This window comes from Anolis carolinensis, chromosome 1 (genome assembly GCF_035594765.1).
Source record: "Anolis carolinensis isolate JA03-04 chromosome 1, rAnoCar3.1.pri, whole genome shotgun sequence".
Lineage (NCBI taxonomy): Eukaryota > Metazoa > Chordata > Lepidosauria > Squamata > Dactyloidae > Anolis > Anolis carolinensis.
The window spans coordinates 131,232,860-131,260,215 of NC_085841.1; the positions used below are offsets into that span (position 1 = coordinate 131,232,860).

Genomic DNA, 27,356 nt, shown 5'->3' on the forward strand with positions numbered 1-27,356 from the left:
CTGTAAATGATTTATTACGTAAAAACATTTTAAAACAAGTCAAATTGTTTAAATACAGCTATAAATAGCTTACTATTGCTTGAATAATCAACAAGTAAGTCAAACATCTGATACTGTGTAAGGAGCCTATGCAGTATTCAGGATCATCTAATATGCTTCAAGCATGCAAAATTGCTGTTCTTCAAATTATATATATATCAAATTATATATAATTCATAATTGTATTGTATACAATCATTGTAAAAGTATGAAGTCCAACCTTTCTAGTCTCCTTGTGTGAAAGATATACCACATTTTGAAAGCAAGACAGTCACTTTTAGGTCTGTGGAGAAATCCAATTAACCTTAACATGCAAAAGGAAAATGTTTCGACTGCCTTGCCAACTGATTCTGTTGGAAATGTGAAAAGTTAGTGTGGCAATGCAATGCTATGATGCTGATGAGTGTTTTCCTTTACTATAGCAATTACGAGAGTTGATTGCAGAGCACAAGCCTCACATAGATAAGATGAACAAAACTGGACCTCAGCTTCTGGAGCTGAGCCCACGGGAAGGTTTTTCAATCCAAGAGAAATATGTAGCAGCTGATGCTCTTTACAGCCAGATTAAAGAAGATGTCAAAAAGCGAGCACAGGCACTGGATGAAGCAATTTCTCAGTCTACCCAGGTAACATTATTCATTAGAACAGCAACTTGAATCCTCCTGAAGGATGTTATCTTAAATCAATATATCCAAGGTTCATACTGGGCTTATCAGGAAGGCAAGTCACCTGTGCTTTGTCAACACTCAAGTCATTGTGATAGGTTTGTTTTCCCTTATCTGTCCAAGCATAAGGACACATATTTCTGTGACAGACGTGTGAATTTTACCATCAACCTATAATGAGGCTTTTCCTGGGACAATATATTCTATAAAAAGCCAGTACATGTTGAATGTATAATGAAAAAACACAAGTCCATGTATGGGCCAGTCACTTTATTTCAGCCCAACACATCCCCAGCCAAGTAAAAGGACTACAACCCAAGTCCTAGTTGGTATCTTCAGGATAGAGGCTTGGCAAGCTTCTGTTAAGTGGTGGCTGGAAGAAGAAGAGCCTTGGCTCTTTGGTAGGGCCTTTTCCCAAGTCTCTTTCAAGGCTCTCAACTCTTTCAAAGGACCTCTCCAGTCAGGCATTCCAGAAAAGCTTCAGTCGGTATTCACAACTTTCCTTGTGACTCTTCTCTCCCTGGGCAGCTTCTGACTTTTCTCCTGAGTTTGCTGGTCTTCTTTCATTGCCCTCCTTTCCTCATCCCCTTGAAAAGACTTTAAGTCCAGCAACTGCTTTTCCTTTTCTTTTGAGGCCAGGGAACTGGAACAGCTGAGGCAGGGCTATTAGTAAGTCCTGCTCTTCCACATTAAAGCATAGCCTTTCCCCTCTCCCTTTCCACAAGGCACTGCATTAAACATTTGAATACACAAGGAAGGAATACTATCCCCTTGTCGCACCTCAGCCTTGATTCACCTTGCTCTAACACACAAACTCCACAGCAGGTTTAAGTCTGTTTAGTTTATTAAAGATAGATAGTAAAAAGTTCTTCAAAAAGCAAAATTAAAGCACCAAAAGTCAGTTACAAATATAGTCTTGAGATATAAGTCCAGAGCTTATAAGGTATAAACAACATCCAAAGAGAGCTTGGCACATTCCAAGAAACATGTTTACATGGGCTGCAATATTATCCAGAGCACAGCAGGAAAACTGGAGCTTGCTTCTCCGGTAGTGAGAAAGTTGCTTTGACAAAAGCTTTTCCCCAAACGCACCCCTTTTAACACTCTTCGCAAAGCATGAAAGCATTTCTCTGCCCCCTCACCTCCCCCTGCCTGTTTGCAATTCTCACACTACGCCGTACCCTCAATTCCAAACGCTCAGCTCTATCTAAGAAGCCCATCCCATCAAGGTCAGCTTGCTTGTTATTTCGCTGAGACTCATTAAGCTGGGAACCTTCTATCCTCACTTCCTCCATTCCCATGTCAGTGTGCACCTGGCTGGCTTCAGGGTCATCAACTCCAACCCTCCCTGTGGGAAACTGAAACTGCACTTTCTGTTCCTCATCTTCCAAAGCTACAGGCCTTTCGGGGAGATTCTGAACCTGAATCCCTCCTTCCTCATCAGAGTCAATCCTAGATTCAAGCTGAGTCACAACACCCCTGCCTTTTATGGAATCATGTCCATGGAAACTGTCTAATTCAGTGGTTCTCAACCAGTGGGTCCCCAGGTGTTTTGGTCTACAACTCCTAGAAATTCCAGCCAGTTTACCAGATGTTAGGATTTCTGGGAGTTGAAGGCCAAAACATCTGGGGGCCCACCGGCTGAGAATCACTGGTCTAATGGAAGACAAGAAAGAGGGATACAGATTGAGCATCCCTTAACTGGAAATCTGAAATCCAAAATACACCATAGTCCTAAACCTTTTCTTTCCAGCTATTTGCTTCCAATTTCAAGGTGGTGGCTGTGGCACTCATACTCATTTGTTCACAAGATGGAAGTAGGAAGCTGGCAGCCTTCCTGGAGAGAAGAGAGAGTCTTCAGAGACACGAGGCTGGAGAGAGATGCAAGAATCTGTGAAATGGTGGGAGGCAAGTACTGTGCTTGGATTCCTGCCATTTCACAGACCCAGTCCCTCTCCAGCCTCACTTCTCAGCTCTACTAACTTCAGTGGAATATGATATCTAAGATTTTGTAACTGCATTGTGATAATTTGTTTATTATTTAGGAGAATAAACAAATAACATTCCATCCCCTGCTCTATATGAAACATGTGATGGGAAAGCTGGGGTCCCATCTCTATATTTACACACATTGTATGTGTATACGCAAACACAGAGATTTCTCTTTACATCCCAAGCATTTCAGATAAGGGATACTCAGTCTGTACAAAATATAATTGATCTGTGTTATGAAGCCCTGTGTTTTGCTTAGACAGTTTGGCTGAGAAGCATGAAATCCTTGGCATATATAGTTTGAACTAACAGAGAATATTTCAGTATTATCCTAAACTTTGTAGCTGCTTGAAAATGAGAGATCAACCTCTTCCATACAAAACTGCTTATGCTCATTTTTGGTTATTGCTGAATAAAGATTTAACACATGCTTGTTTTTAAACATACTTATTCAGCAGTAACTTAAAAAAATCTATCTTGATCCAGCTTCTTTTAGATGTTGCTGTTAACCTGTCACTCACCCGTTACCACCACCACCAATTTATTTTCCCAGTTCCATGACAAGATAGATTCGACCATTGAGAGCCTGGAGCGCATCGTTGAACGTTTGAGGCAGCCACCTTCAATCTCAGCAGAGGTTGAGAAGATTAAAGAACAGATCAGTGAAAATAAGAATGTGTCTGTAGACCTAGAAAAACTTCAGCCTGTGTATGAAACACTCAAACAGCGTGGGGAGGAAATGATAGCGCGTTCAGAAGGCGCTGATAAGGATATTTCTGCTAAAGGTAATAGAATTTATCCGACTGATCGTTCCCCTTTGTGGTTGCAGTAAAAAAAAGTGGAATATAAAAATCTTCCAGAAAAAAATGAAGCCAACCAGTGAGAGAACATGAATCTTTATAAAATGTATTGATTTATATTTCATGATTACGGTAGTAATGATTGTTAATGAGATATTTGAAATCACCACTCTTAGGGTCTCCTAAAATTTATTTTCTAGACTCCAATACATTAACAAGTAGTTCCACAGAATCAGATTTGGATTTTGGTGGCCATGTAACTGTCTGGTATATTTTGCTTCCTAGTGGTTCAAGACAAACTGGATCAAATGGTCTTTATCTGGGAAGACATTCATACCTTAGCTGAGGAAAGGGAGGCCAAACTGCTTGATGCCATGGAATTAGCAGAGAAGTTCTGGTGTGATCACATGGGTCTTGTGGCGACTATTAAAGATACTCAAGATTTTATCAGAGAACTAGAAGGAGCTGGGATTGATCCATCAGTGGTAAAACAACAGCAAGAGGCAGCAGAAGTAAGTTCAAAACTGTTCTTGAACAGTCCTTAAAATAATATATAATGTCTTATGTGATAAGTCCAGGAGATGTGAAGAACCATATTTCCCTTTATGAGTCTGTTCAGACTCTAAGACCGTTGAGAGAGCCCTTCTCTCAGCCCCATTACTTTTTTCGGTGGGAATAAAAGAGAGGGACGTCTCCATGGCTTCCTCTCGGATTTTGTACTCCCCCCCCCCCCCTTGGGAGATTAGGATGGCTCTATCCTTGCTTTCCTTCAGATGGCAAGTAAATGTATTCCTATTCCATCAGGCTTCTCTGAATTGACCACCCTCTGTGGTAGTCTCTAAATGGTACAGTGTTCTGTGTAGTTGGGGTTTTTTTTATAGTGTCTTTTAAGGAATTTAAAAAGGTTTTAAATCTACATATATAACAGTCGTATTTTAAAATAACATTTATACTTATATGTTGAACTGATGCTTTGTATGATTTTTGGTCCATACTGAGCGTAATAGTTTGTAAGCTGCCTTGAGTCCCATTATTGGGAGAAAGGCAGGATAAAAATAATTAAAATGAATATTGCAAAAAGGGGTAAATTGTCACTGCTGCAGCAACCTCCTGCCCATCGAGGTGGACAAAAATCTGCTATTAACAGTTAGAGATATTTTCTGTAGCTAAGCTAAAATCTATATAGTCACAGATTAGACATCCACAGGAAGTAAACAGTATTTGTCACTGCAAATTAATTTAGTTTTCTAATCCTGATAGCATGCAAGGTTTAACATTTTTCCTCTTGTAGTCTATCAAAGAAGAGGTAGATGGATTACAGGAAGAGCTGGATGCAGTTGTGAACCTCGGCTCTGAACTCATAGCTGCATGTGGAGAACCTGACAAACCTTTAGTCAACAAGAGCATAGATGAGGTATGAGTCATATAGATATTTGGTGTAAAGGAGCTGTGAAAGAGGGAGGTGGGGAGAAAACTGATATATGGCACCTAAGTTAAAAACTTATCACAAGATTCTCTTGAGAGTCATCATCAGAAAAAACATTCAAGCTTTTGGTTTGAGCATGCAACTTTTCAGTTTTTTTCCAGAACTAGAAGAAAATGTGGAAGACTGTTGTACTAATACTTGCAATAATCTATGTATGGAGCAATACCCCAATACCATGGATAAAGCTCCATCCTCTTGGACAGGCCTGCACAACCTGTTGCCCTCTAAGTGTTTGGGACTCCAACTCTCAGAAGCCCTAGCCAGCTTGTCCAATGGTTTGGAATTCTGGGAGCTGAAGTCCAAAACACCTGGAGGGTCACTGATTGTGCAGACCTGTTCTTGGGATTAATCAGTGTGCTAGGAGCATGTGGGAAGGAAATTCAAGACATTTCAAACAAGTATAGACTGGATACTTTTAAGAGTGGATGAAGCAGAAAGAAGATCAGACTAGAATACAATGTGGACCAGGCTGCCGCACTTTCATATATGCACATTCATACTTAATTCACTTCTGTGTGAGCTTGATCATGCCATGCATCCAGGTCTAGAAGTATGTGTCATCTGAATAGTCTTCAAATTTTCAGAGGATAAAATTTCATCTAACAGGTCCATCCTTCTAGCATCTCATCTCTACTTTTGGTGACATTTATTACCACAGTGAAGATATAAAAATGACATATTGAGACATAACACTGGTACATTTAACACAGTGCTAGCTTTTCCAGCTAGTGATAGCATTGTGTTATCTTGGGCTTAGGCCATTTTAAGTGAAGTTAAGAGAAATCAGACTTGGAGTTTTCTACATGTAAGTAACCAGTGCTGGCGTAGTAGTTGAGTTTGGGACTTTGACTCTGGAGACCAAGGTTCAAATCCACATTTCCGTGGGAATCAACCTTGAAGATTGGAAGGCAAAGGCAAATTTTCCTAAGAAAAGTCCATTATAAGTTGAACTTACTGTCATCATAGGTTAGAAACAACTTGCATACAACACCAACAACACATGCAAGCTGCATATTCCACCACTGAACTATAGGTCCAAATATAGGGGCCGGGCTGTGGCGCAGCTAGCTAGTAACCAGCTGCTATAAATCACTACTGACTGAGAGGTCATGAGTTCGAAGCCCGGGTCGGGTTAAGCCTCTGACCATAAAAAAAAAAAAGCCCCGGCTTGCTGTTGACCTAGCAGCCCCGAAAGACAGTTGAATCTGTCAATTAGGGAAATTTAGGGACGCTTTATGCGGGAGGCTAATTTAACTAATCTACAACACCATAAAACTGCTCACGAGGAAAAGAAGAGGAAGAACAGCCACCAATGCACGGTGAAGCAACAGCTCCCCCTGTGGCCGGAAATCGTGAAGCTGGAAGATGTTAAAAAAAATGCCTCTGTGTCTGTCTAAAACTGAATGTTGTTTGTCTATTGGCATTGAATGTTTGCCATATATGTGTTCATTGTAATCCGCCCTGAGTCCCCTTCGGGGTGAGAAGGGCGGAATATAAATACTGCAAATAAATAAATAAATAAATAAAGTTAGATGAAACCTGGTGAATAGGATCATTGTCATAACTGAAAATCATCTTAACAGCTCTGATGAATATATATCCAACTATACTTTTTACCTAGTTACTTCCTTTACCCCAATTTAAGATAGGCTCTTGCATAATGTTTGCTTCATAAGCAGAAAGACGGTTTGGGGTTTTAACTTATAGCTCATAGATATTTAGTTTTAATATTAAACTAAATTTGGTCTCTGTTTAAAATGCAGTTAAATTCTGCTTGGGATGCTTTAAATAAATCATGGAAAGAGCGTGTTGACAAGCTTGAGGAAGCCATGCAGGCTGCTGTCCAGTATCAAGATGGGTTGCAGGTAAGATTATTTTAGTATTTTGAAATGGCAAAAATTTCATAGTATTATTCTAGAAGGGCTTTTGAAAAAGTAACTTTTCTACTCGGTCAAGGTTCTATGTGAGTATTGGCAATACATACTTTAACTTCCATTTTGTGATCAAAAGAATTAAAATGTTGTTGTATGTCTTTCAGGCTGTGTGGCCACGTTCCAGAAGTATTCCCTCCTGACGTTTCGCCCACATCTACGGCAGGCATCCTCAGAGGTTATGAGGTATGGACAACCTGACAACCTGACAACCTCTGAGGATGCCTGCCATAGATGTGGGCGAAACGTCAGGAGAGAATACTTCTGGAACAGCCCGAAAGACATACAACAACCCTGTGATCCCGGCCATGAAAGCCTTCGACAACAAATTAAAATGTTATTTTAAACATGTAAATCTCTAAACGTTGATATACTACAGGAAATGTTTTGTTTCAATTTCAAAATTCTCTAGTTTCCGGGATTATTTTGGGACCGAACCTTAATTGTTTCTATTAGTGTATCAAATTGAGATCTTGAAGTAATTACCTTTTGGGTGTACAGCTCATGAGTGAGAGATTCTGGAAGTTGTAAGCAAAAGAGTTATTCTCTAAACTCATAAGCAAATGTATATAATGTTTACTCACAGAGAGCCATGAGTGCTAAAGAGGCTTGCCTGTTGGCTCTGTTGATACTATTTTTAAAATATTGTTGTGTTGTCCAAAACCTTGGATTTGTCAAATAAAAATCTAAATCACCATGTAAGACAGTAAATTCCGAGTTCAGCCAGCCAATGTTATGTACATTTTATGTGCAGTTATGAGTGGACATACTGGCATGATTTTCTTCTTTTAAAATTGTGTGTGTGTGTGTTGATTTAAATGAGAACCCTAGTTCAAACAGAATATTTTGTTTTTGAACTCTTGCCCTGCTCCACTATAAATGTCCTTCCATAGTATGTAATAATATGCAGAAGAATATTTTAGCTTTATTTATTTATTGTGTCAGAAGTGAGCTGAGGGCACAGTTGTAATGTATTTAAAAACACAAAGTTTAAAACTTGGCATTCTAGTAAATGTCCATTGACCGGTAGCTGGCCACTTGGCGTGCCCCGGTACTGCTATAAGAAGGCCCCCCATTGTACATGTGGCAAGGCTCAGACTGCATTGTAATAGGTGGTCTGTGGTTTGCTCCAAACCCGCATATTGTGGACTCCACTTTGTGGCCCCATTTCTTAAGGTTGGCTCTGCATCTCATGGTGCCAGTCAATTTGCCCAGTCTTCTGTGTGCTCAGGAAGGAGTCTCTCATTCGGTATCAGCCATGGCTTGAGGTTCTGGGTTTTAGCCTTTGACTTTTGGACTCTCGCTTGCTGAGGTGTTCTTGCGAGTATCTCTGTAGATCTTAGAAAACTATTTCTTGATTTAAGGCATTGGCGTGCTGGCTGAAATGCGAACAGGGGATGGGCTGGAGATGTCACTGCCTTGGTCCTTTCATTATTGGCTGCTACTTCCCGGCAGATGTTGGGTAGTGCAGTACCGACTAGATAGTATAATTTCTCCAGTGGTGTAGGGCGTAGACATCCTGTGATAATGCGGCATGTCTCATTAAGAGCCACATCTACTGTTTTAATGTGGTGAGATGTGTTCCACACTGGGCATGTGTATTCAGTAGCAGAGTAGCAAAGCACAAGGACAGAGTTCTTCGTTGTGTCTAGTTGTGATCTCCGGTTCTTCCAGTCAGCTTTTGCATGATATTATTTCTAGCACTCACTTTTTGCTTTATAGTCAAACATTTAGACCACAGTCCAGAGTAACTCCCAAATATTTTAGGTAAAACATAGCAGTTGCAAGTACAACTTAATGTATGACTTTTTAAATGACTGGATGTATAGTCATGGCATGGTTTATTATTATTTCCATGATTTGGGTAGCTCTGCCTCAAACCTTCTCCCATTTCTCCATACCTTATACACCAGGAAAGAAGTATAAAGTTTTCTTCCTGGTTTTATACTAACCATCTGATCGTAATTTGATATACTGGTTTGTTAACTGAATTTGACACAAACCATAGGGGTTTCTGTATATGGATTAAGAGTGTGGTTTTTACAAATAGAGAATAGATTCTTAAATACCTTGTTCTTATTCATGAAGTGGAAGGGAAGCAGATGAGCTTGTAGGCTGCTGTAGGTCATTCATATAATGACAAACCATAGTTAGTTGTATCCCGTGCAGCTTTGCCTATCAGTGAATTAAAAAAAAAATCGATAGACCGAGGAAAATCCTGTGAAATTGTGACTTTAAAACAGAAATTTCTTACACTTTATAAGTGAAAGGTCAGAGCCGAAAGGTCTTAAAATATAGTATCCATATATTTTAATCTGATAGCATGTCATATTAGTTGACATGTAATTTATCTGCATTAGAAGCAAAATGAATATCTTCATATTATATGGCTATTAGCTTCGTAACTACCTGTTAATGTAGGTTAAGTTATAGTTTAGGTACATTGGGTTTGTAATAGGTGCACTGTATTTAGCTGTGAATTTTTCAAGTTAGATTTTGAAAGGATCAGATATTGAAGGTTGTTTTTATTTTTTTAAAATTCCACATGTAATTGTTACACCATGACTCGAATTTATTATTTATTCAGAATCTGAATACACTTCAGTTTATTTAAACACAAATTATTAATTACTAATGCTAATATTTATTAATTTTTTTAGACAATTGGATTTCTTCCAGCAATTTGCATCTCACATTTTCCAAAATTCCACTATTATCTCAATGAACTTGTTAAATCTTATTTAGTCAGTATTCACTGGATCATTTGCAGACTTATAGGAATTTCTTGTTTCACTACTTTGACCACAGGCATTATTACTAAAGACAGAAAACCTATCCATTTGATTCTAATGCTCAGAAGAAATCGTTTGTTTAAAATCCAGGAATAGTTTACTGTTTCATGAGATGTTCCTAAGTCTATACGGTGAATTATTTTTTAAAAAACCTTTAAGTATTCTATTTAATCTCAGCAACAGAGGGGTAATTGTGCAGTATTGAATAACTTGGTGGTGTTCGGGGGAGGTCATAGCAACTTGCAAGTGATCGAGAGGAAAAGTATACTAAAAAGCATTCTTTCCCCCCATTGGTTTGCCCATCTAAGAATTTGTCCAAGACATGGGCTGTAATTTTATTGTTTCATTTGATTCTAGGCTCCCAGAATTATGGTTCTGCCCCTTTCAGCATTCATTTATTGGTCCTAATACTTAATCTAAAAGCCATTTATCCTTTTAGCCTTGGATCCTACATTATCTTACTAGTTTGCACTGGCTGCCATCCAGAAGACTCCTCCATAGACAGTGCATACTTCAGAGAGAGGAAGAATGCTTTCCCCTTTGGGACTAAGTTAGCAAACTCATATATTTCTTTTTCAGTGAAAGATTTGTGCTTTTGATACACATTACATATGCTATTAAATGCTGCACAAACATCTCTAGAAACAATTCTGCGACTTGATATCAATAATGCAGTGTTATTTTCCTTACTGTTATGCGTATTTATGCAGTATTAATTTAATATCCTACTTTACAGGCAATATTTGACTGGGTGGATATCGCAGGCAGTAAATTAGCTTCAATGTCACCAGTTGGAACAGATCTAGAAACAGTGAAACAACAAACAGAAGAATTGAAGGTATGAAATGCTAACTTCCTCTTGTTTAACATCTTTCTGTGAAGAGCAGTGTCCAGAATTACTTCGCATTCAATTTGTAATAAAAGTAATTCATTTCCATATGAGCATGGCATTTTAAACTTACAGCCTGAAAGTAATATGACATCAATTTCCTCTAAGGTTAGTTGTGAGCTTAAAAAAATGTCATTTTTTCCTTACTGCATCAATTACTTTTATGACATTCAGCTTCCTTTTTGAAATGTGTGCAAGTTTCTGCAAAGTCTGTTGTTTTTGATAACATGGATCATTCTAAATATTCAGAGCTCACTTAATTTCCACTGCAGTTCGCTGAGCTTGGAAACAAAAATCCCCAGCGAACTCTAAAAGCAAAATTGGAAGAGGAATATGACTCATTCTGCTCATAATACCTGGATGCTACTGTGTTTTTTTTTACATAGGAAGTGAAGATGGTGTAGGATATCCTGTTTTAGTGCCAAGGATAAGACTAGATGACCTATTCTGTTTCTGTTATTATAGGGCATAAGTGGACAAGTTGTAAAAATTAACAGGAAAAATGTACTTATTAGTAGTTATGTCTTTCTCTCTATCATGGCTTCACACTGAAATTGGGGTTACATCATTACTTTACAAATGAAAGCAAGCTTTAGAAGATTATTTAGATCAGAGTGGAGTGGTGATAGTGAATCATGGACACCTACTGGAGAGTAGCAAGAGAGAAGTAAAGATGCATTTTCTCACTGTACTGTAAGTGCATCCAATGTATTGGAGCCTGTTGGTAGAAATGCCTCTAACTTTGAGGTTTCATAGAAGGAGTCCATTGGATAGTTTTTGACTGATTCCTCCTTTGGCTGACCCCTCTGCACTGTCGAGAGCATATTTTGGGTGGAAATGGCTGTGCTTTATGGGGATGTAAAATTGCCTCCCCTATCCTTTTCACTAGTAAGAGCCTCCCTGAAAGCCTAGATCCAACTCTATATGATTTCAAGCCACTGTGGTAATAAAGAGGGAACACAGTGTCCTTCTCTAATGATATCCCTCTTCTGTGATCCTATGTTTCAATAGCAATTTAAGAAAGAAGCCTATCAGCAACAAATAGAAATGGAACGACTGAACCATCAAGCAGAGCTATTATTGAAAAAGGCGACCGAGGAGAGTGATAAGCATACTGTACAAGAACCTTTATCTGAACTCAAACTTTTGTGGGAAAGTCTGGAGGATAAAATCGTCAGCCGTCAGGTAAGCAAGAATTGTTATACAAATACAGTAGTCTCGCTTATCCAATCTTCGCTTATCCAACGCTCTGTATTATCCAACGCAATCTGATTTTAGTAGTCAATATTTTTACAGTCAATGTTTTCAATGCATTGTGATGCTTTGATGCTAAATTCGTGAATACAGTTATTACTACATAACATTACCGTTGATTTGTTGTAAAAACGATGTTTTGGAGCTTAATTTGTAAAAATCATAACGTAATTTGATGTTTAATGGGTTTTTCCTTAATCCCTCCTTATTATCCAACATTTTAGCTTTTTCTTCGTGTACTCTGTGAATGCACACTAATGGAGAGACTGCGCCTGCGCAGGTTCCAACGGAAACTCTTCCCAAGCTAAAGTTTTAAATTTTGGTGGTAGCCACGCCCCCGTCCCCAGAGGGCATATAAGGCGGCCCTGGGCGCCCACTCTCCAGTTCCTTTTTTTCTGCCGCAAGGTTCACTTCGGATTCTCATGTCTACTACTCGCTTCAAACGCTGCACTCAGTGTGCCGCTAAAATCCCTGACTCCGACGGCCACGCCAAGTGCCTCTTCTGTCTTGGAGAGGCCCATGTCGTCGGTACCTGCCGTTTTTGCCTAGCCCTAACGGCTCAAGCAAGGAAAAATAGAGCCGCGAGACTCAGAGCAGCGCTCTACGAGAAGTCGCTCGCCCCTGAGCCCACTCCGTCGACATCGGGCACGACGTCGACGCCGAACCTGAGACCGATGTCGGCACCGGCTGCTAAGGCCCCTTCAGTTTCGTCAAGGGCGTCCAGGGCCTCCAAAACAGCTAAGCCCGTCAAACCGCCGTGCACGCTCACCACGGTCACCATGTCGACTCGTTCTGGCAGACTTGGCCCCTCCTCGACGTCGAGCTCGGTGGCCTCCGTGTCTTCGATTCGATCCCACCTTGGGTCTCCTCCATCAACCTCCGCGATGAAAATCGCCTTTAAGAGAGCCCACGAGGAAGCTCGTCGGACCCAGTCTGATTCGGCAATGGTCCCTCCGACGCTGGGAAAATCTCTGAGGGTTCCTTCTAAGCAGCCGCTTGCTAAAAAGAGGGCGACCCAACGTTCCTCTTCTTCTGCCTCTTCTAAAAAAGACGTCCCTTCTTCTTCGGCGACTTCTTCTAGGAGATCCTCTCCGATCGCTCCTGCCCAGCGGCCTCGTCAACCCTCTCCTCGAGTTCTGTCCGATGGCGAACTTCAGGATTCACCCCACCACTCCACCCAAACAGTGGTCAGGGTGCCGTCGCCTCGACCTGCTGCCGTGCATCGTCCATCACGCCAGCAGCTTTTTCCCCCGACCTCGACACCGGAACGGGGTAGACAAACCACCCGCTTGGCTTGAGCTGCCCAAGCTTCGGCCTCCAAAGAAACTCGGGCTCAGATGGCTCCTGCTCTTGAGGCTTTGCCTCCCCCAGAGACTGTGCTATCATCTCCCCCTCAGTCCCCCCAAGGGGCCGAGGACGATGAGATCGATATCGATCGCCCTGACTCCGCTCTCTCAGCCTCGGTGGTATCTCTCGGTCTCGACCTCTCCCCTCCTCACGATGCATACGAGGTGGATCCTCCCTCACCCACGGACAATATTCGGGCCTTTTCGGATCAAATGGTGAGAATGGCCGATGCTCTAGGTCTAGAGATCAAACAAACTTCTAAGGCGGTGTCTGATCCGGTTTTCAAGCGGGTCCAAGCCCAAGCCCCCCCGGCCACGCTGCTTCCGTTCTTGCCTTACCTTCTGGATGTCATCCAGGCATCCTGGAAGACTCCTTCCTCGATCCCTCCTACCTCAAAAAGGATCGAATCCTGGTACCGCACCGATGACGATACCTTGGAGTGGCTAAAACACCATCCCGACCCGAATTCTATGGTCGTCAAGGCTTCACAGACTTCCGGTCGTGAGTCAAATACTCCTGCGGATAGAGAAGGCAAAAGGTTTGACGCGGTGGGCCGAAAGCTCTATTCTGGGGCCCTTCTACTTTGCAGAATGGCGAACTATGGGGCCTGTATGGGTGCATACCAGCAAATCCTTTGGGAGAAAGCTTAGCCCTTCTTCTCAAAGTTGTCTGACGAGGACCGTTCGGTGCTGTCCACCCTTCAGCAAGAGGCTGACTCCCTAGCCCATCATCAAATTCAGATGGCAAAACATACAGGCGACACGGCCGGTAAGATGATCGCCCACGCCATTGCCATCCGCCGTCACGCCTGGCTGAGGTCGTCGGGCCTGTCTTCTTCTTCCAGGCAAGTTATTGAAGACCTTCCGTTCGACGCCTTGGGTCTCTTTAATTCCGGCACCGACGATAAACTCAAAACTAACCATGATTTTAAGGTCCTAGCTACCAAATGTGGTGACCAGCCTCAAACTCACCACACCAGATGGTTTCCTCAGCGCTTTCGTCGTTTTCCGCCTCCTTCTTACCGTCACCAATCCTTCAGGCGTCCCTCGGTTTCGAATAACCAGAACTGCCAACAACCTCGCCGGCCTGCTCATCCTCAGAAGCAGCGCGGCCGTACCACTCCTACCTCCGGTCAGCCTCATCGGCGTACCTGACGCCACCTTTCCTTGTCAGGTCTCTACCTCTGATATCGATGCAAGACCCACTCCTCCGCAGCCCTCCCCTTTGCTACATCAACCTCACGGCCTCTTTTCAGATCGCCTGGCTCCTTTCTTCCATCAGTGGGAGTCTATTACTTCGGATGCCTGGGTTCTCCGAATTGTTCGAGACGGTTATGCCTTGGAGTTCGAAGAGCTCCCGCCCACGGGGCAGATCCTTCTCTCCAACCCTTCTCAGGAAATTCTCGCCGAAATCGACACCCTCCTCGCCAAAGGGGCTATTCGGCCTTCTCCATCAGTACAGGACCCTCAAAGCTTCTTCTCCAGGTACTTCACGGTCCCGAAGAGGGGAGGGGGGCTCCGCCCCATTTTGGACTTGCGTGTGCTCAATACGTTCATACGCCCAACAAAATTCAGAATGGTATCCATCACTTCCATCCTCCCTATGCTTCAGCGCGGAGACTACTTCGTCTCCATAGATTTACGAGACGCTTATTTCCACGTGGCGATTCGAAAAGGCCACAGGCGCTTCCTTTGCTTCAAAGTCCTCGACCAGACCTACCAGTTCACCATTTTACCCTTCGGCCTCGTCACAGCCCCAAGGGTTTTCACCAAGGTCGTCGCTGTGGTGGCTGCCCACCTCAGACTCCAAGGGATCACAGTTTTTCCATATCTGGACGATTGGCTTCTGGTCGGGTCCGACCCTGTCCTCCTCCGTCGTCACGTCGACGTTACCCTCACTCTTCTCGACTCTCTCGGTCTCCAGTTAAATCTCGACAAATCTCACCTCATTCCGTCGAACAAGATCCGCTTCATCGGCGCCCTGTTCAACTCACTCTCTCAAACTGTCTCCCTCCCGCTCGACAGGTTTCTCGCCCTTCGGCACCAAATCTCCCTCTGCGAAACCAAACGGAGAGTTCGAGCCCGGTCCATCCAAGTGGTCCTGGGCCACATGGCCTCCACAGTCCTCACGACCCCGTTTGCCAGGCTCCACCTTCGCACCCTGCAGCGTTGGTTTATAGACGTTTTCAAGCCATCCCGCCACCTCAACTCGAGGTTTCTCTCCATCCCGCTCCATGTTCGTTGGTCGCTCCGCTGGTGGAAGTCCCTCTCCAACGTTTGCAAGGGCCTCCCGTTTCACCAGCCTCCTCCTTCGGTCACCGTAACCACGGACTCCTCCAATTACGGCTGGAGAGCCCACTTGGGCAGTCTCACCATACAAGGTCTTTGGTCTCGCTCCGAAAGGACCAATCACATAAACTTTCTCGAACCTCTCACCATCTTCAAAGCTCTGAAAGCCTTCTCCCGCCTGATCTCCCAGAGGTCTGTCCTCGTTCAATCAGACAACACAGTGGCAGTCTTCTACATCAACAAACAGGGCGGCACGGGTTCGAGGAAGCTGATGCTCCTTTCCTCTCAGCTGTGGTCCTGGTGCATAAGCCGCAACGTACAGATCCTGGCAGTCCATCTTCCCGGGATCCAAAACGACTTGGCGGACACCCTCAGCAGGATGACGAGTTCCTCCCACGAGTGGATGCTCGATCCCGAGACTCTTCTCTCTCTCTTCCGAAAATGGGGATTCCCCACTCTGGACCTCTTTGCCTCTCCCCAGAACGCGCAACTACCTCGATACGGTGCGAGACTTCCTCCGGCCTCCTTTCCAGGCTGTCTGGGAGACGCTTTTCTTCTGGACTGGTCGTCGGAACCGATCTACCTCTTTCCGCCTTTCCCTCTGATACCGAAGGTCCTCCAGAGACTCTGGTCGATTTCGACGTCGGCGATCCTGATAGCACCAGCTTGGCCTCGGCAGCCTTGGTATCCGGCCCTTCTCCACCTCTCCAAAATGAACTTTCTCACTCTACCTCTTCTGCCCCACCTCTTATCCAGAGAAAACGGCCAGATCCTGCACCCGGATCTTCCCTCTCTACATCTCACTGCATGGAGAATTCTCGCCTAACCTCCCTCCCGCAAAACCTGCAGGAGATCCTCCGTGCAGCTCACAAGCAGGCTACAACCAGGTCATACACTTAGAAAATCTCCCGCTTCCATGCCTTTCTTCGGTCCCGGGACATCGCCGCTTTTCCGACCTCGATACCGATAGTGTTGGACTTTCTTATGACCCTTGCAGACCAGAAGCTTTCGCTTTCCTCTATGAAATCTTATCTGGCTGCTCTTTCGTGGTGTTTCCAACAACATGGTAGACCATCTTTATTCTCTGATCATCTTGTGAAAACCTTCTTAAAGGGGTACAACAACATCCGTCCGCCCTCCCAGCCGCCTACGCCAGGCTGGAACCTCGAGCTCGTGCTTTCCCAGCTAACTTCCTCTCCTTTCGAGCTTCTAGCATCGACCGACCTGCGTCTACTTTCTTGGAAAGTAGCTTTCCTGGTGGCCATAACTTCGACTCGCAGACCCTCGTAACCTTAGGGTTGATGAACCTTATCTCCGCTTTCACCATGACCGAGCCGTTCTCCGCCCGGACATCACCTTCCTCCCCAAGGTGGTCTCGGCCTTTCACCTTAACCAGGACATTGTTCTCCCCGCTTTCTTTCCAAACCCCTCGTCTCCCCTGGAACGGAGGTTGCATCTCCTCGACGTACGTAGGGCTCTTCTCTTCTATCGCGACCGCACCAAGGACATTCGTAAGACTCAGAGACTTTATAGCCCATGCCCCAGATAAGCTGGGCGATCCTATTTCTTCGCAAAGGTTATCTCACTGGATTGCTCAGGCCATTGAACTTGCCTACGAACTGGCTAAACGTCCACCTCCCCCGTCCGTTCGCCCGCGTTCGACGAGAGATCTTTCCACGTCAACTGCCTTTCTGAGGGGCATCCCTCTGGACTCTATCTGTAAGGCAGCGATCTGGTCTAACCCCCTTACTTTTGTGTCTCACTACAGAATAGACCAAAAAGCCTTAAAAGACTCAGCCTTTGCTAGATCGGTTTTGTCGTCCTGTCTGTCCTGAGGATCTTATCCTCGGAACTTACCTACCATTCGGCCCCCTGGAGGGCTCCTCCTCATGGTTTTTCGTTATAAGATGTCCCCGTGTTTGGCCATCTCGTTATGCCATATCTATGTTCTGATTTGCACTGTTTTCCTAAACGATTGTGCCTTATGTACTTCTCCTCTCTCCCCTTCGGAGATGATGCACAGTACTTGTTTTTCCTCATGCTTGAAATTGTTTATTTGGTGTCCTACCGAATTCCTCTCTCGGCATGATGCTTGTGTTACTATATGGGTCCTTCGGACCATGTTATTTATGTTTAATAAAGATGTGTTTGGACATCAACTTGTGGTTAAGGTTTGCCTTGTCCCACCATCCGGGACCTAAGCGTGCTAGTCTCCATTAGTGTGCATTCACAGAGTACACGAAGAAAAAGGACAGGTTGCTTACCTGTAACCGTGTTTCTTCGAGTGTACTCTGTGAATTCACACAAGCCCGCCCTTCCTTCCCCTCTGGCAAACCCTCTTCCTTTCTCGTTGCCTTGGCGGCGCAGGAACTGGAGAGCGGGCGCCCAGGGCCGCCTTATATGCCCTCTGGGGACGGGGGGCGTGGCTACCGCCAAAATGTAAAACTTTAGCTTGGGAAGAGTTTCCGTTGGAACCTGCGCAGGCGCAGTCTCTCCATTAGTGTGAATTCACAGAGTACACTCGAAGAAACACGGTTACAGGTAAGCAACCTGTCCTTATCCAACATTCTGCCGGCCCATTTATGTTGGATAAGTGAGACTCTATTGTATATTGCAAATGGCACTGGACCTTCATGTGTTGCAAACACATGCTTGTGCAGTCCTTAATAGCACAATTAATGGCCACCCTACCAGCATAAAGGAACCCCCGGTGGTGCAATGGGTTAAATCCTTGTGCCAGCAGGACTGCTGACTGAAAGGTTGGCGGTTCGAATCTGGGGTGCGGGGTAAGCTCCCATCTGACAGCTCTAGCTCTCCATCCACGGACATTAGAGAAGCCTCCCATAGGATGGTAAAACATCAAACATCCATCCTGGGCAATGTCCTTGCAGATGGCCAATTCTCTTACACCAGAAGCAACTTGCAGTTTCTCAAGTCACTCCTGATATGAAAAAAAAACCCAGCATAAAGATCATGTCATTTTATTCCCTTTTATGAAATGGATGTGTTTTTTATGAGCAGATTATAAGATGTTTCCTTTTTGATTCATAGTATACTTGCTTGCTTGCTATATGTTTGTGTGTGTGTTTCAGCAGGTAGTGTATAACTATCAGAAAATAGCATTACATAGCAAAGCTTATGTATCCATATGCACTTAATTCTTGCTAAGTTTCCTGAATACTTTAATTAGTTTTTAAATATCTGCCATCTCTAAAGGTTACCTGTTGGTGCTGTACATATTTGCCTGGAGATAATTCTCATTGAAGTACTCAGTTGATTACATTTCACACTGGGATTTATTTTGGAGTAGGCATGTGTAGGATTGCAGTGTTAACCAAGGCCCTCTCATCATTGCACGGAACCTGGTACAAACCTGTATAACAAGACTCATTCTATATACACGATCTCATGAATTATTAACAACAAAAAGTGTTAATTTTGACATTAACATTCTGTATTCTGAATACCCGAAGAACAAATGCCTATGTAAATTATCTTAATAATGACAACCAGCCTGAGAGCCCTACTAGTTTTGTCTACTATTTTGTAATTTTTTGGTCTTCTGATCACTTTTAGTTTCTGGCATGTAACTACACTTCCTTAAACAATAAAGGCAAGTAAGCAGTCTCGGGCAAGTCATCACCTTTCAGACCAACCTTCCTCTCAAGAATTCTTCTGATGATGAAAGGAAGTTTACTTTATAATCCTTTAAAATATTAAACTTGAATCAGTTATGGATGTTATAGAGTGTTCTTTTCGTGGATGCTCTTTCTAACATTTCTTACAGATACTATTGCTGCTTGCAGATGTATGACATAATGTTTGGATGGCATTTCTTTATTCATATCATTCATTTGAGATTTCATTGGGCTGAACCTTTGTTAACATACTGATAGGCTTAGCATAATGTAAGAATTTCCATTTTCCTGTTTTATTACAGCACAAACTGGAAGGTGCTTTGTTAGCTTTGGGGCAATTCCAGCATGCCCTGGATGAGTTGCTGACATGGCTGACGCATACAGAAGACTTGTTGAATGATCAGAAACCTGTGGGCTCAGATCCCAAGGCTATTGAAATTGAACTGGCCAAACATCATGTATGTAACTGATGATTCTATACCTCACTGTTGATATATATTTTGACCTCCCTCTCTTTTGTTTGACAGTAGTTACAAATAAAATGTACATCTTAAAGTAATGGTTCCTAAGAAACCAAGTTTCTGATGAAAAAGAATCACTGTTCAGAAATGGCCATTGCTACTTTATTTATCAGTAATTGGTAAACTGTCATATAATATCCACACTTCATAAATGAATGACAAATACAAAAAGGTTTAGCAAGAAAGAGATCACAGAACAGAGCTTTCTCTTTGGTCATCAGAAATTCCAGGAAGGCAGCAAGTAATATCCATTGATTTTAAAAATATCATCATCAGAATATAAAAGAAATGGCATCTGTTTCTCTGATGAAAATTTTGCTTTAAAAATAGTAGAAAATATATTTACACAAGAACAAGTGGAATGTAGGGAGCTGTGTAATGTTGAATCAGAGTAATGAACCATCTAGTTCTGTGTTGTCAGCTGGCAGTACCTTCCCTTGGTTTGAGGCGGGATTCTTTCCTAGCCTTACCATGACATCTCTAATATTCCCTGGCCCTGGGATCAGCTATGTTCGGGAGCCAATACATCATTTAATACTTGTTATATCATTAATTGAAGATATTTCTAGTTCATTCTCTTAGGAAATGTATATTATTTCTGAATATGATATAAAATAATGTTGCTGGGGCTACTTCTCACAATTGTCTTGGATGAAATCAGTGGTTTTTAAAAAATAGGCTGAAACATAATATATTTGCGACGGCAGGTGCTGCAAAATGATGTCTTAGCTCACCAGTCCACTGTGGAAACCGTTAAAAAAGCAGGAAATGACCTGATTCAATCAAGTGCTGTTGAAGAAGCAAGCAATTTACAAAGCAAGCTGGAACTTTTGAATCAGCGATGGCAAAATCTCTTGGAAAAAACGGAAAAAAGGAAGCAACAGCTGGACACTGCTTTGATCCAGGTCTATATGAAAAACTGAACAAAAGAATGTATTAAATAAATTGCAGCAAATTGATTGATTTGGGTTCTAATGGATTGCATTGAATGGATTGACTTGGTCCCATTCCAGCCAAAATTGAACTCTTGGAAGGCCTATTGTCTCAGTGTTATGAGTAGTCTAGTGTAGATCTAGCCAATACATGCAGAGTCTGGGTCATTGTCCATATAGACCAGCACCACATTGATTCTGCTGGGCTGTCACATTTTTCACATTGCCATCTCAACTCCTAGCTGACCATGGAGCTCTGTCTGAGATCTGGCTACTGTGGCTATATTTGCTGATCTCAGACAGGGATTCCTTCAGGACCAATAAGAAGTAAGAAGTTTATCTCCCCTTCTTTTTGTTGGTCGCTCCATTCTGACATCATAGATGCAACAAGTGACAGCCAGGAGCTTGGATGGTGCTCATCATGTAGACGTGATGAGTGACAGCAATGACACAGGCACAGTCAGATCCCTTTCTCTGCACTAATCAGTGCAGAAAAAGGGTGATCGCAGCAGTGTCTGTCTGGACCATGGGTTGGGCCAGATAAGACTCAGTCCAATTGTACAGATTGCCCCAGAGTTTCAAGCAAACTCTGGAGTATCCACTGACTTTACACAAAGTGGGGCAAAGTCTGTGTCGTGAAGGTTACCACAACACAGTATGAGTATGGGATTGGAGAGCGGTATAGACAAGCCCTGAGTTGAGTTTTATTAGATTATGTCTCCGGTGAAGTAGCAATTTAATATACAAAGATTGGGATACCTTTGCCCTGCAGGTCTTATCTGGCAACATCATTTCCATCAGAAGTTGCCAGTTTGGCCAGTGTTCAGGGATTGTGGAAATAAGCAGTTTATCAGTGTCTGGAGGGGTAAAGATTCCCCAGTTTTTTGTTTATATAAAAATAATTTCTCCTAGTGTCTGATTAGACTTGTATACATATTCATTTCACTCATTACTAGACTGCAAAGAGAAACCTCTAAGGACCAAATACATACATTTATCTATCCATTTTAAGCAAACCTCTGTAATGTTGGAGAGTTTTCCTTTCTAGCATGTTCAGCAACATTTCATTAAATATACAACTGCCATTTTAACCCTAGAGGGTGCCTCTGGTTTAGTGGCATTTCCTTTAAAAGTCTGAATTTAATAAAGTCTTCTTAGTTGACATAGCAAATTAAAAGTATTGAAATATGTTCTGAAATGCTGTGGTGATGTATCATTTAGGCTCAAGGTTTCCATGGTGAAGTTGAAGATCTGCACCAATGGCTGACAGAAACCGAACGTCAGCTTTTGGCATCAAAGCCTGTTGGTGGTTTACCAGAGACTGCAAGAGAGCAGCTTAATACCCATATGGTAAGGATCTTAATATTGCAGATGGCCCTCATTTAAAAACAAAACCTTTGTGGCCGTTCATAGTCAAACATTTGCAATTTTTACTCAGTCATCAATTGCTTAATGAGATGACCCTTCCTTCTCTGATTTAGTTACATGTGTATGGCCAAGCTATCCTCACCATTATTTTACAGGGTGAAAAAGAAGGTAAAGGTATTTTTGTGGTCCTGGTGTTGAACTATAAATTTATTTTGTAAGTTATTTTTAATTTACCCCCATCTTCAAAGTAAAGAATCTGCTGCTTTGTACTATAACTTTTGAAATAGGAAAGTTTCTTCTTTTATAAACAGGAAGAAAAAGCTAGCCAAGGAACTCAGAACCTTTGCCATTGCCCATTAATATTTCTTGGCTCGTCATCACATAACTCCTATTACCGATACAAAGAGACAAAGAATCTGCTCCTTTCAAAGTGCCTGAAAGCGCAGTTGTATTCTTCTTTTCTTTTCACTTAATGAAGCAGGAGTCTCAGTTCAGAGCCAAAATCTCATTAAATGTTGCCTTTCTCTAGGAATATAAGATACCCGTGGTGCTTTCTAATAATGCCTTTTATATGCAATTGTCCTGCCTCAAATACAGCATTTTATAGACAGTGTATATTATTTTTGCTTTCTAATTCTCCTATCCTTTCCCACCATTTGTTTTCTACATTTTTTTTTACTAAAAAAGCAGGGAGGAAGTAAGGAGGGAAAGCTGGAATACTCCATGCTTTTTGTTCTATACCACTAGGAGATGTTCATCAGGTAGCACTCTTGACCTGCTGTTTTGAATTAGTTGCATGCCTATTACTCATGTTCCTTGCAAGATCGTAGCCTACATCTGATCTGCAAAGAAGAAATACTGAGATATGGGAGGTATTCCATCTTCTTGAATTGTGTCACTTTTAAGTTCAGTTTGCTATGTCCAAAGCAAAGCTCCTTTTTGCATACCGATCTTGGTAAATATTTCTTTCAAAAGCTTACTTACTTCAAAGTCTCCCACTTGTAGGTCATGTCAAAGATGACCAATGACAATCTAAGACAATAAGTACAAATTAAAATATACCAAGGAGATTCATAATCTACAGTAGGGGATTCACTCTCCTTTAAATATGATGTAATAATTGGAAACTTGGCAAGCTGAATATTTTCATCCAGAACGTTAAATACAGTTACAGTACCCTAACTGACAGAAACACAAGAAGTATTCTATATATGTATAAATCTAGAAAAATCCACCCCCCAAACCTGGGTTGACTTATCCACTGGTTAATATCAGAACACTACCTTATTGCTTATCAAAAAGGAGCAATTCTCTTTGCTGAGTCATCTGGCAAAGGCCATTCAGCAGAACCTAAAAGAAGCACCAACCCCCTCTACTCTCCACTGTGGCACCATTTCTGGCCTTTTTAAATGCCTGGGCAGGTAAACACCAAGCAACCAGAAGCAACTGGACCCCTGAAACAACATTGTTGCTTTCCCTTCTCCTTGGGATGACCTTCTGTATATCCAGGGTTCATATCAAAACCCATAATTTTGACCCCAAAACTTGTCCTTGACTTGTCGACTTATGAATAAATGTGTATGGTATTACTAGGTTGTTTATCACTTTCTGAAAAATGCTTATTACATAGGCCCTTGATTGTTATGGGCAGGGAGATCTGAAGGGGAACTAATCTACAATAGTGTGCACTTAGAAGTAGTACATGCTTTCTCCTGGAATTTGACTGTTAACTTGGGGATCCTGGGTGTGGAAAAGCAGAATGTCTTCATGTAGTGGCCAAGTATGATGGTAATAAAAGGGGGGTTATTGGGTTCCTACAATTTCGATTGCAAATCTTGTCATGTACATTCATCTTGAGGACTGCCTACCAGAAAAGGGTTGAAAAGGATGAATATTCACACCAAAAACAATGTATTGTGGATATAATACATCCAGAAGATCTCTGAAAGACACTTAATATAGGTACTTGATCGATTATGCTTTTTCTATATTAATGGATATTGATTAGACCACTGGTTCTCAATCTGGAGTCCCCAGATGTTTTTGGCTTTCAACTCCCAGAAATCCTAACAGCTGGTAAACTGGTATTTTTGGGAGTTGTAGGCCAAAAATATCTGGGACCCTTGGCTGAGAACCACTGGTTTAGACAGTGCATTAATTGCATACTGCTACTTTATATGCATATTCTCCATGGCATTTACTAATGTGCACATTCTCCGTGGCACAATGGCACATTATTCTTCACCTAACCATATAGATAGATTTAAACATTCCTGTTCTAGTTGCTTTTTAAAAGGAAAATGTGACATTTTTAAAGGCTGTGATTTTAGAATGAATGTGTACTTGTTAATGATTTTGTTTGTCCTCTTGTTTAGGAACTCTGTGCTGCATTTGAAGCTAAGGAGGAAACATACAAATGTCTGATGCAAAAGGGTCTGCTTGCAAGTTGCCCAGGGTCTGTTGAAACGAATGTTGATCAAGACATAAATAATCTTAAAGAAAAATGGGAATCTGTGGAAACAAAGCTCAATGAAAGAAAGGTATGCTATCATATGAACAAGGGGAAATCCTCTATGGTTGTCACGGAAATGTTGTTGTTGTTGTTAGTACAATAGTTCTGGTGTCTGTCCAATGGGGTATAGTACATACAGGTATCGACATGGAAAAGTAAATAGTCATACAGTATAGCAAAGCTTGTTATACTGTATGACATTGGACCATGATCTCTAAATGAAGACATTTTGCCTTGCAATGTATTTATCCAAGTGATATATGAATCCTTTCGGGCCAGTGAAACCATCACCCTATCAGCTTTGAAGTAAATGTAACAGTTTTTTAAAGTTTAAATAGATAATGCATCTATTGAGTCCTTTGAGATGACTTCATATAGAAAAATACAGCAAAAACATTTTACTCATAACATTAGGTTTCCATGGGGGTGGACATTCTCTTTAAAATTGCTCCAAACAGCTCAACAGTCTAATCTGAGTCAGACTATAAATTAAGCCTGAAAGCAGCTGAAATGCGATGTCTTCACAAAAAAAGCCCAAAAGTGATTAAATATACAAAAGAGGCTGTTTCTGAAGGGAAAGGACCATTTGTGCTCTCATTTCTCAAGTGATGTAAATTCATGATCACTTTGGTTATTTGAGGCATGAATCAGATATTAACTGGAACCACAAGAATCTTGGCAGACTGGTGGAATGAGTATATCTTTTCCCATTCCTTGCGAAGATAATTCAGAACCTATTTTGACCCCTGATTTGTGATATTTTTTCTCCCTTTTGGTGGAGGTTAGACAGAGCTGTTGCTCCTCTGCACAAATGCTCTTGCCAGCTAGCAGCCACTAAATGTCTTAATAAGGCCTTTGTTTTGCATCTGAAATAACAATATAGTGCAAATTGCAAGGACAGAATGTGTAATTCAGTTGGCAAAATGGCTTCTTGACTCATTTGTTAGAAAACGTGCTCACAATTCCAGCGAGCAGAATTAGATCTTTAAAGCCCACATATGTTTCTGCTGGCTTCCTGTTCAAATCCCTGTAAGTTTCATGCTTTAGCTCTGATTCCAGGGCATCTTTGAATTGTAGAAATGTGTGTTTTCTTTACCCCACTTAGTCCCAATTAATTATCTCCTCTGTCTTTTCCACATAAATCTTTATGTATCTGTTTGCTATTTGAGTCTAGAGTGTATTGATGTTAACCTGGAATAATTATGGGATGTGAGAGGAACAGGTCCAACAACAGTGGCCCTTTTCCAACTTATGTTCAAATATAGCATAGTTTACTACTCTTAAACCTCCATGTTGCTGAATTATGTTATGTTTTTGCAGATCAAACTGGAAGAAGCCCTCAGTTTGGCAATGGAGTTTCACAATTCACTGCAAGACTTCATCAACTGGCTTACTCAAGCTGAGCAAACCCTGACAGTGGCTTCTCGGCCAAGTCTAATCTTGGATACTGTCTTGTTTCAAATTGATGAACACAAGGTAGGAGAATCAATGGCACTAGATACATAGTTTCCACTTGTGGCTTGGTTTGTATTAATGGTAAAACAAACAGGTCAGTAACACTAACACCCAAAGACATTTTATAGCTTCTAAGTGACATGTTATTATTTCTCTGACCAATGAAGTAGACAGTGAATTAATTTATTAGATTCATATGTATTTTTGCATTCTAGAGGATTGTAAATGTGTATTGCAGTGCAATAAAGGATTACGAATTAATGTGACTGACAAATGGAATGGCCCTGGATAATGATTTGGACTGTGTGATTTTAATTGTTGTTTTTAATAATTGATGTTTTAATTGCTTGGATTTTAATTGTATTTGTTTATTTATGAACATAAATGTGTATAGCATCAAATTGCTGCCTGTTGTAAGGCTACCCTGAGTCCTCTTCGGGGTGAGAAGGCCGGGATACAAATGTGGGAAATAAATAAATATTTCAAATATTGCTGTCTTTATTTTGGAAGGTCTTTGCTAATGAAGTGAATGCCCATCGTGACCAGATCATTGAGCTTGATAAAACTGGAACCCATTTGAAATATTTCAGCCAGAAGCAAGATGTTGTCCTCATTAAGAATCTGCTGATCAGTGTCCAGAGTAGGTGGGAAAAGGTGGTTCAGCGGTTAGTGGAAAGGGGAAGAGCATTGGATGATGCAAGGAAGCGTGCCAAGCAGGTAATGTGACAGATGTCCTATAACAACTTAGGGATAGCTGTACTGTAACTGCACCAAGTTTAAATGAATTATATGATGCCTTCAAAGTTTTGAGTGCAACAGATACGAATGTTCAGTATTGTCCCGCAATATTCTTGGAAAGTAACTTATATGTAGAGATTCACTGATGATTTCCTTGTGTTATATCAGGGTACAACATGCTCACCCTTACATGGATGCACCACTTTTTGAAAGATGGGGAATTGTTTTTACTCTTTCAAACTCCACCAATAAATCTACAGAATCCCTTTCCCCTTAGCTGGGTACCACTTTCTTTTTGTCTTGACACATATTCCCCGTCTTTCCAAAATTCTTGGAGAGTTAACCTGAAATGGGGTGGAAGAGGCCTGCTTTGCATAGATTCTTAAACCTGGATCTCATTTGGGAGTCAGGAAAAGAAGCTTCAGGATGAAATCATGTCTGATGAGCAGTACATTTCAGACTGTTTCAGTTTCCATGTATGTGTAATGGATTGTGTACGGATTAGTATCACATCTACATGAAATGCCAGATACAGTTGCTTCCTCCCTGATGTATATTTCCATTCTATACCATGAAATTGTCAAGATTTTTTAAATAAAGAACTTAGTTTAAAATTAAGATAGTACTTTTTCTGCATAAGGACCATATAATATTACTTGTGTGAATCATCTTAGTGAGACAGGGGATTTATGCATGGAACATGAAATTC

At 41.8% G+C, this 27,356-nt stretch overlaps 1 protein-coding gene across 25 annotated transcripts in view; it reads left to right on the forward strand.

The window, feature by feature from the left end:
- The window catches only part of dst (dystonin), a 448,648-nt gene that overhangs the window by 379,924 nt on the left and 41,368 nt on the right, over positions 1–27,356 (forward strand). For all 25 annotated transcript variants that reach the window (XM_062982326.1, XM_062982385.1, XM_062982334.1 and 22 more), the window contains 13 exons: positions 462–665; positions 3,250–3,481; positions 3,782–4,008; positions 4,788–4,910; positions 6,746–6,847; positions 10,442–10,543; positions 11,606–11,779; positions 19,424–19,579; positions 20,350–20,547; positions 21,796–21,924; positions 24,318–24,482; positions 25,775–25,930; positions 26,420–26,626. In XM_062982326.1, the coding sequence (XP_062838396.1) occupies positions 462–665; positions 3,250–3,481; positions 3,782–4,008; positions 4,788–4,910; positions 6,746–6,847; positions 10,442–10,543; positions 11,606–11,779; positions 19,424–19,579; positions 20,350–20,547; positions 21,796–21,924; positions 24,318–24,482; positions 25,775–25,930; positions 26,420–26,626 (2,175 nt within the window). The remainder of the gene's footprint in view (positions 1–461; positions 666–3,249; positions 3,482–3,781; positions 4,009–4,787; positions 4,911–6,745; positions 6,848–10,441; positions 10,544–11,605; positions 11,780–19,423; positions 19,580–20,349; positions 20,548–21,795; positions 21,925–24,317; positions 24,483–25,774; positions 25,931–26,419; positions 26,627–27,356) is intronic.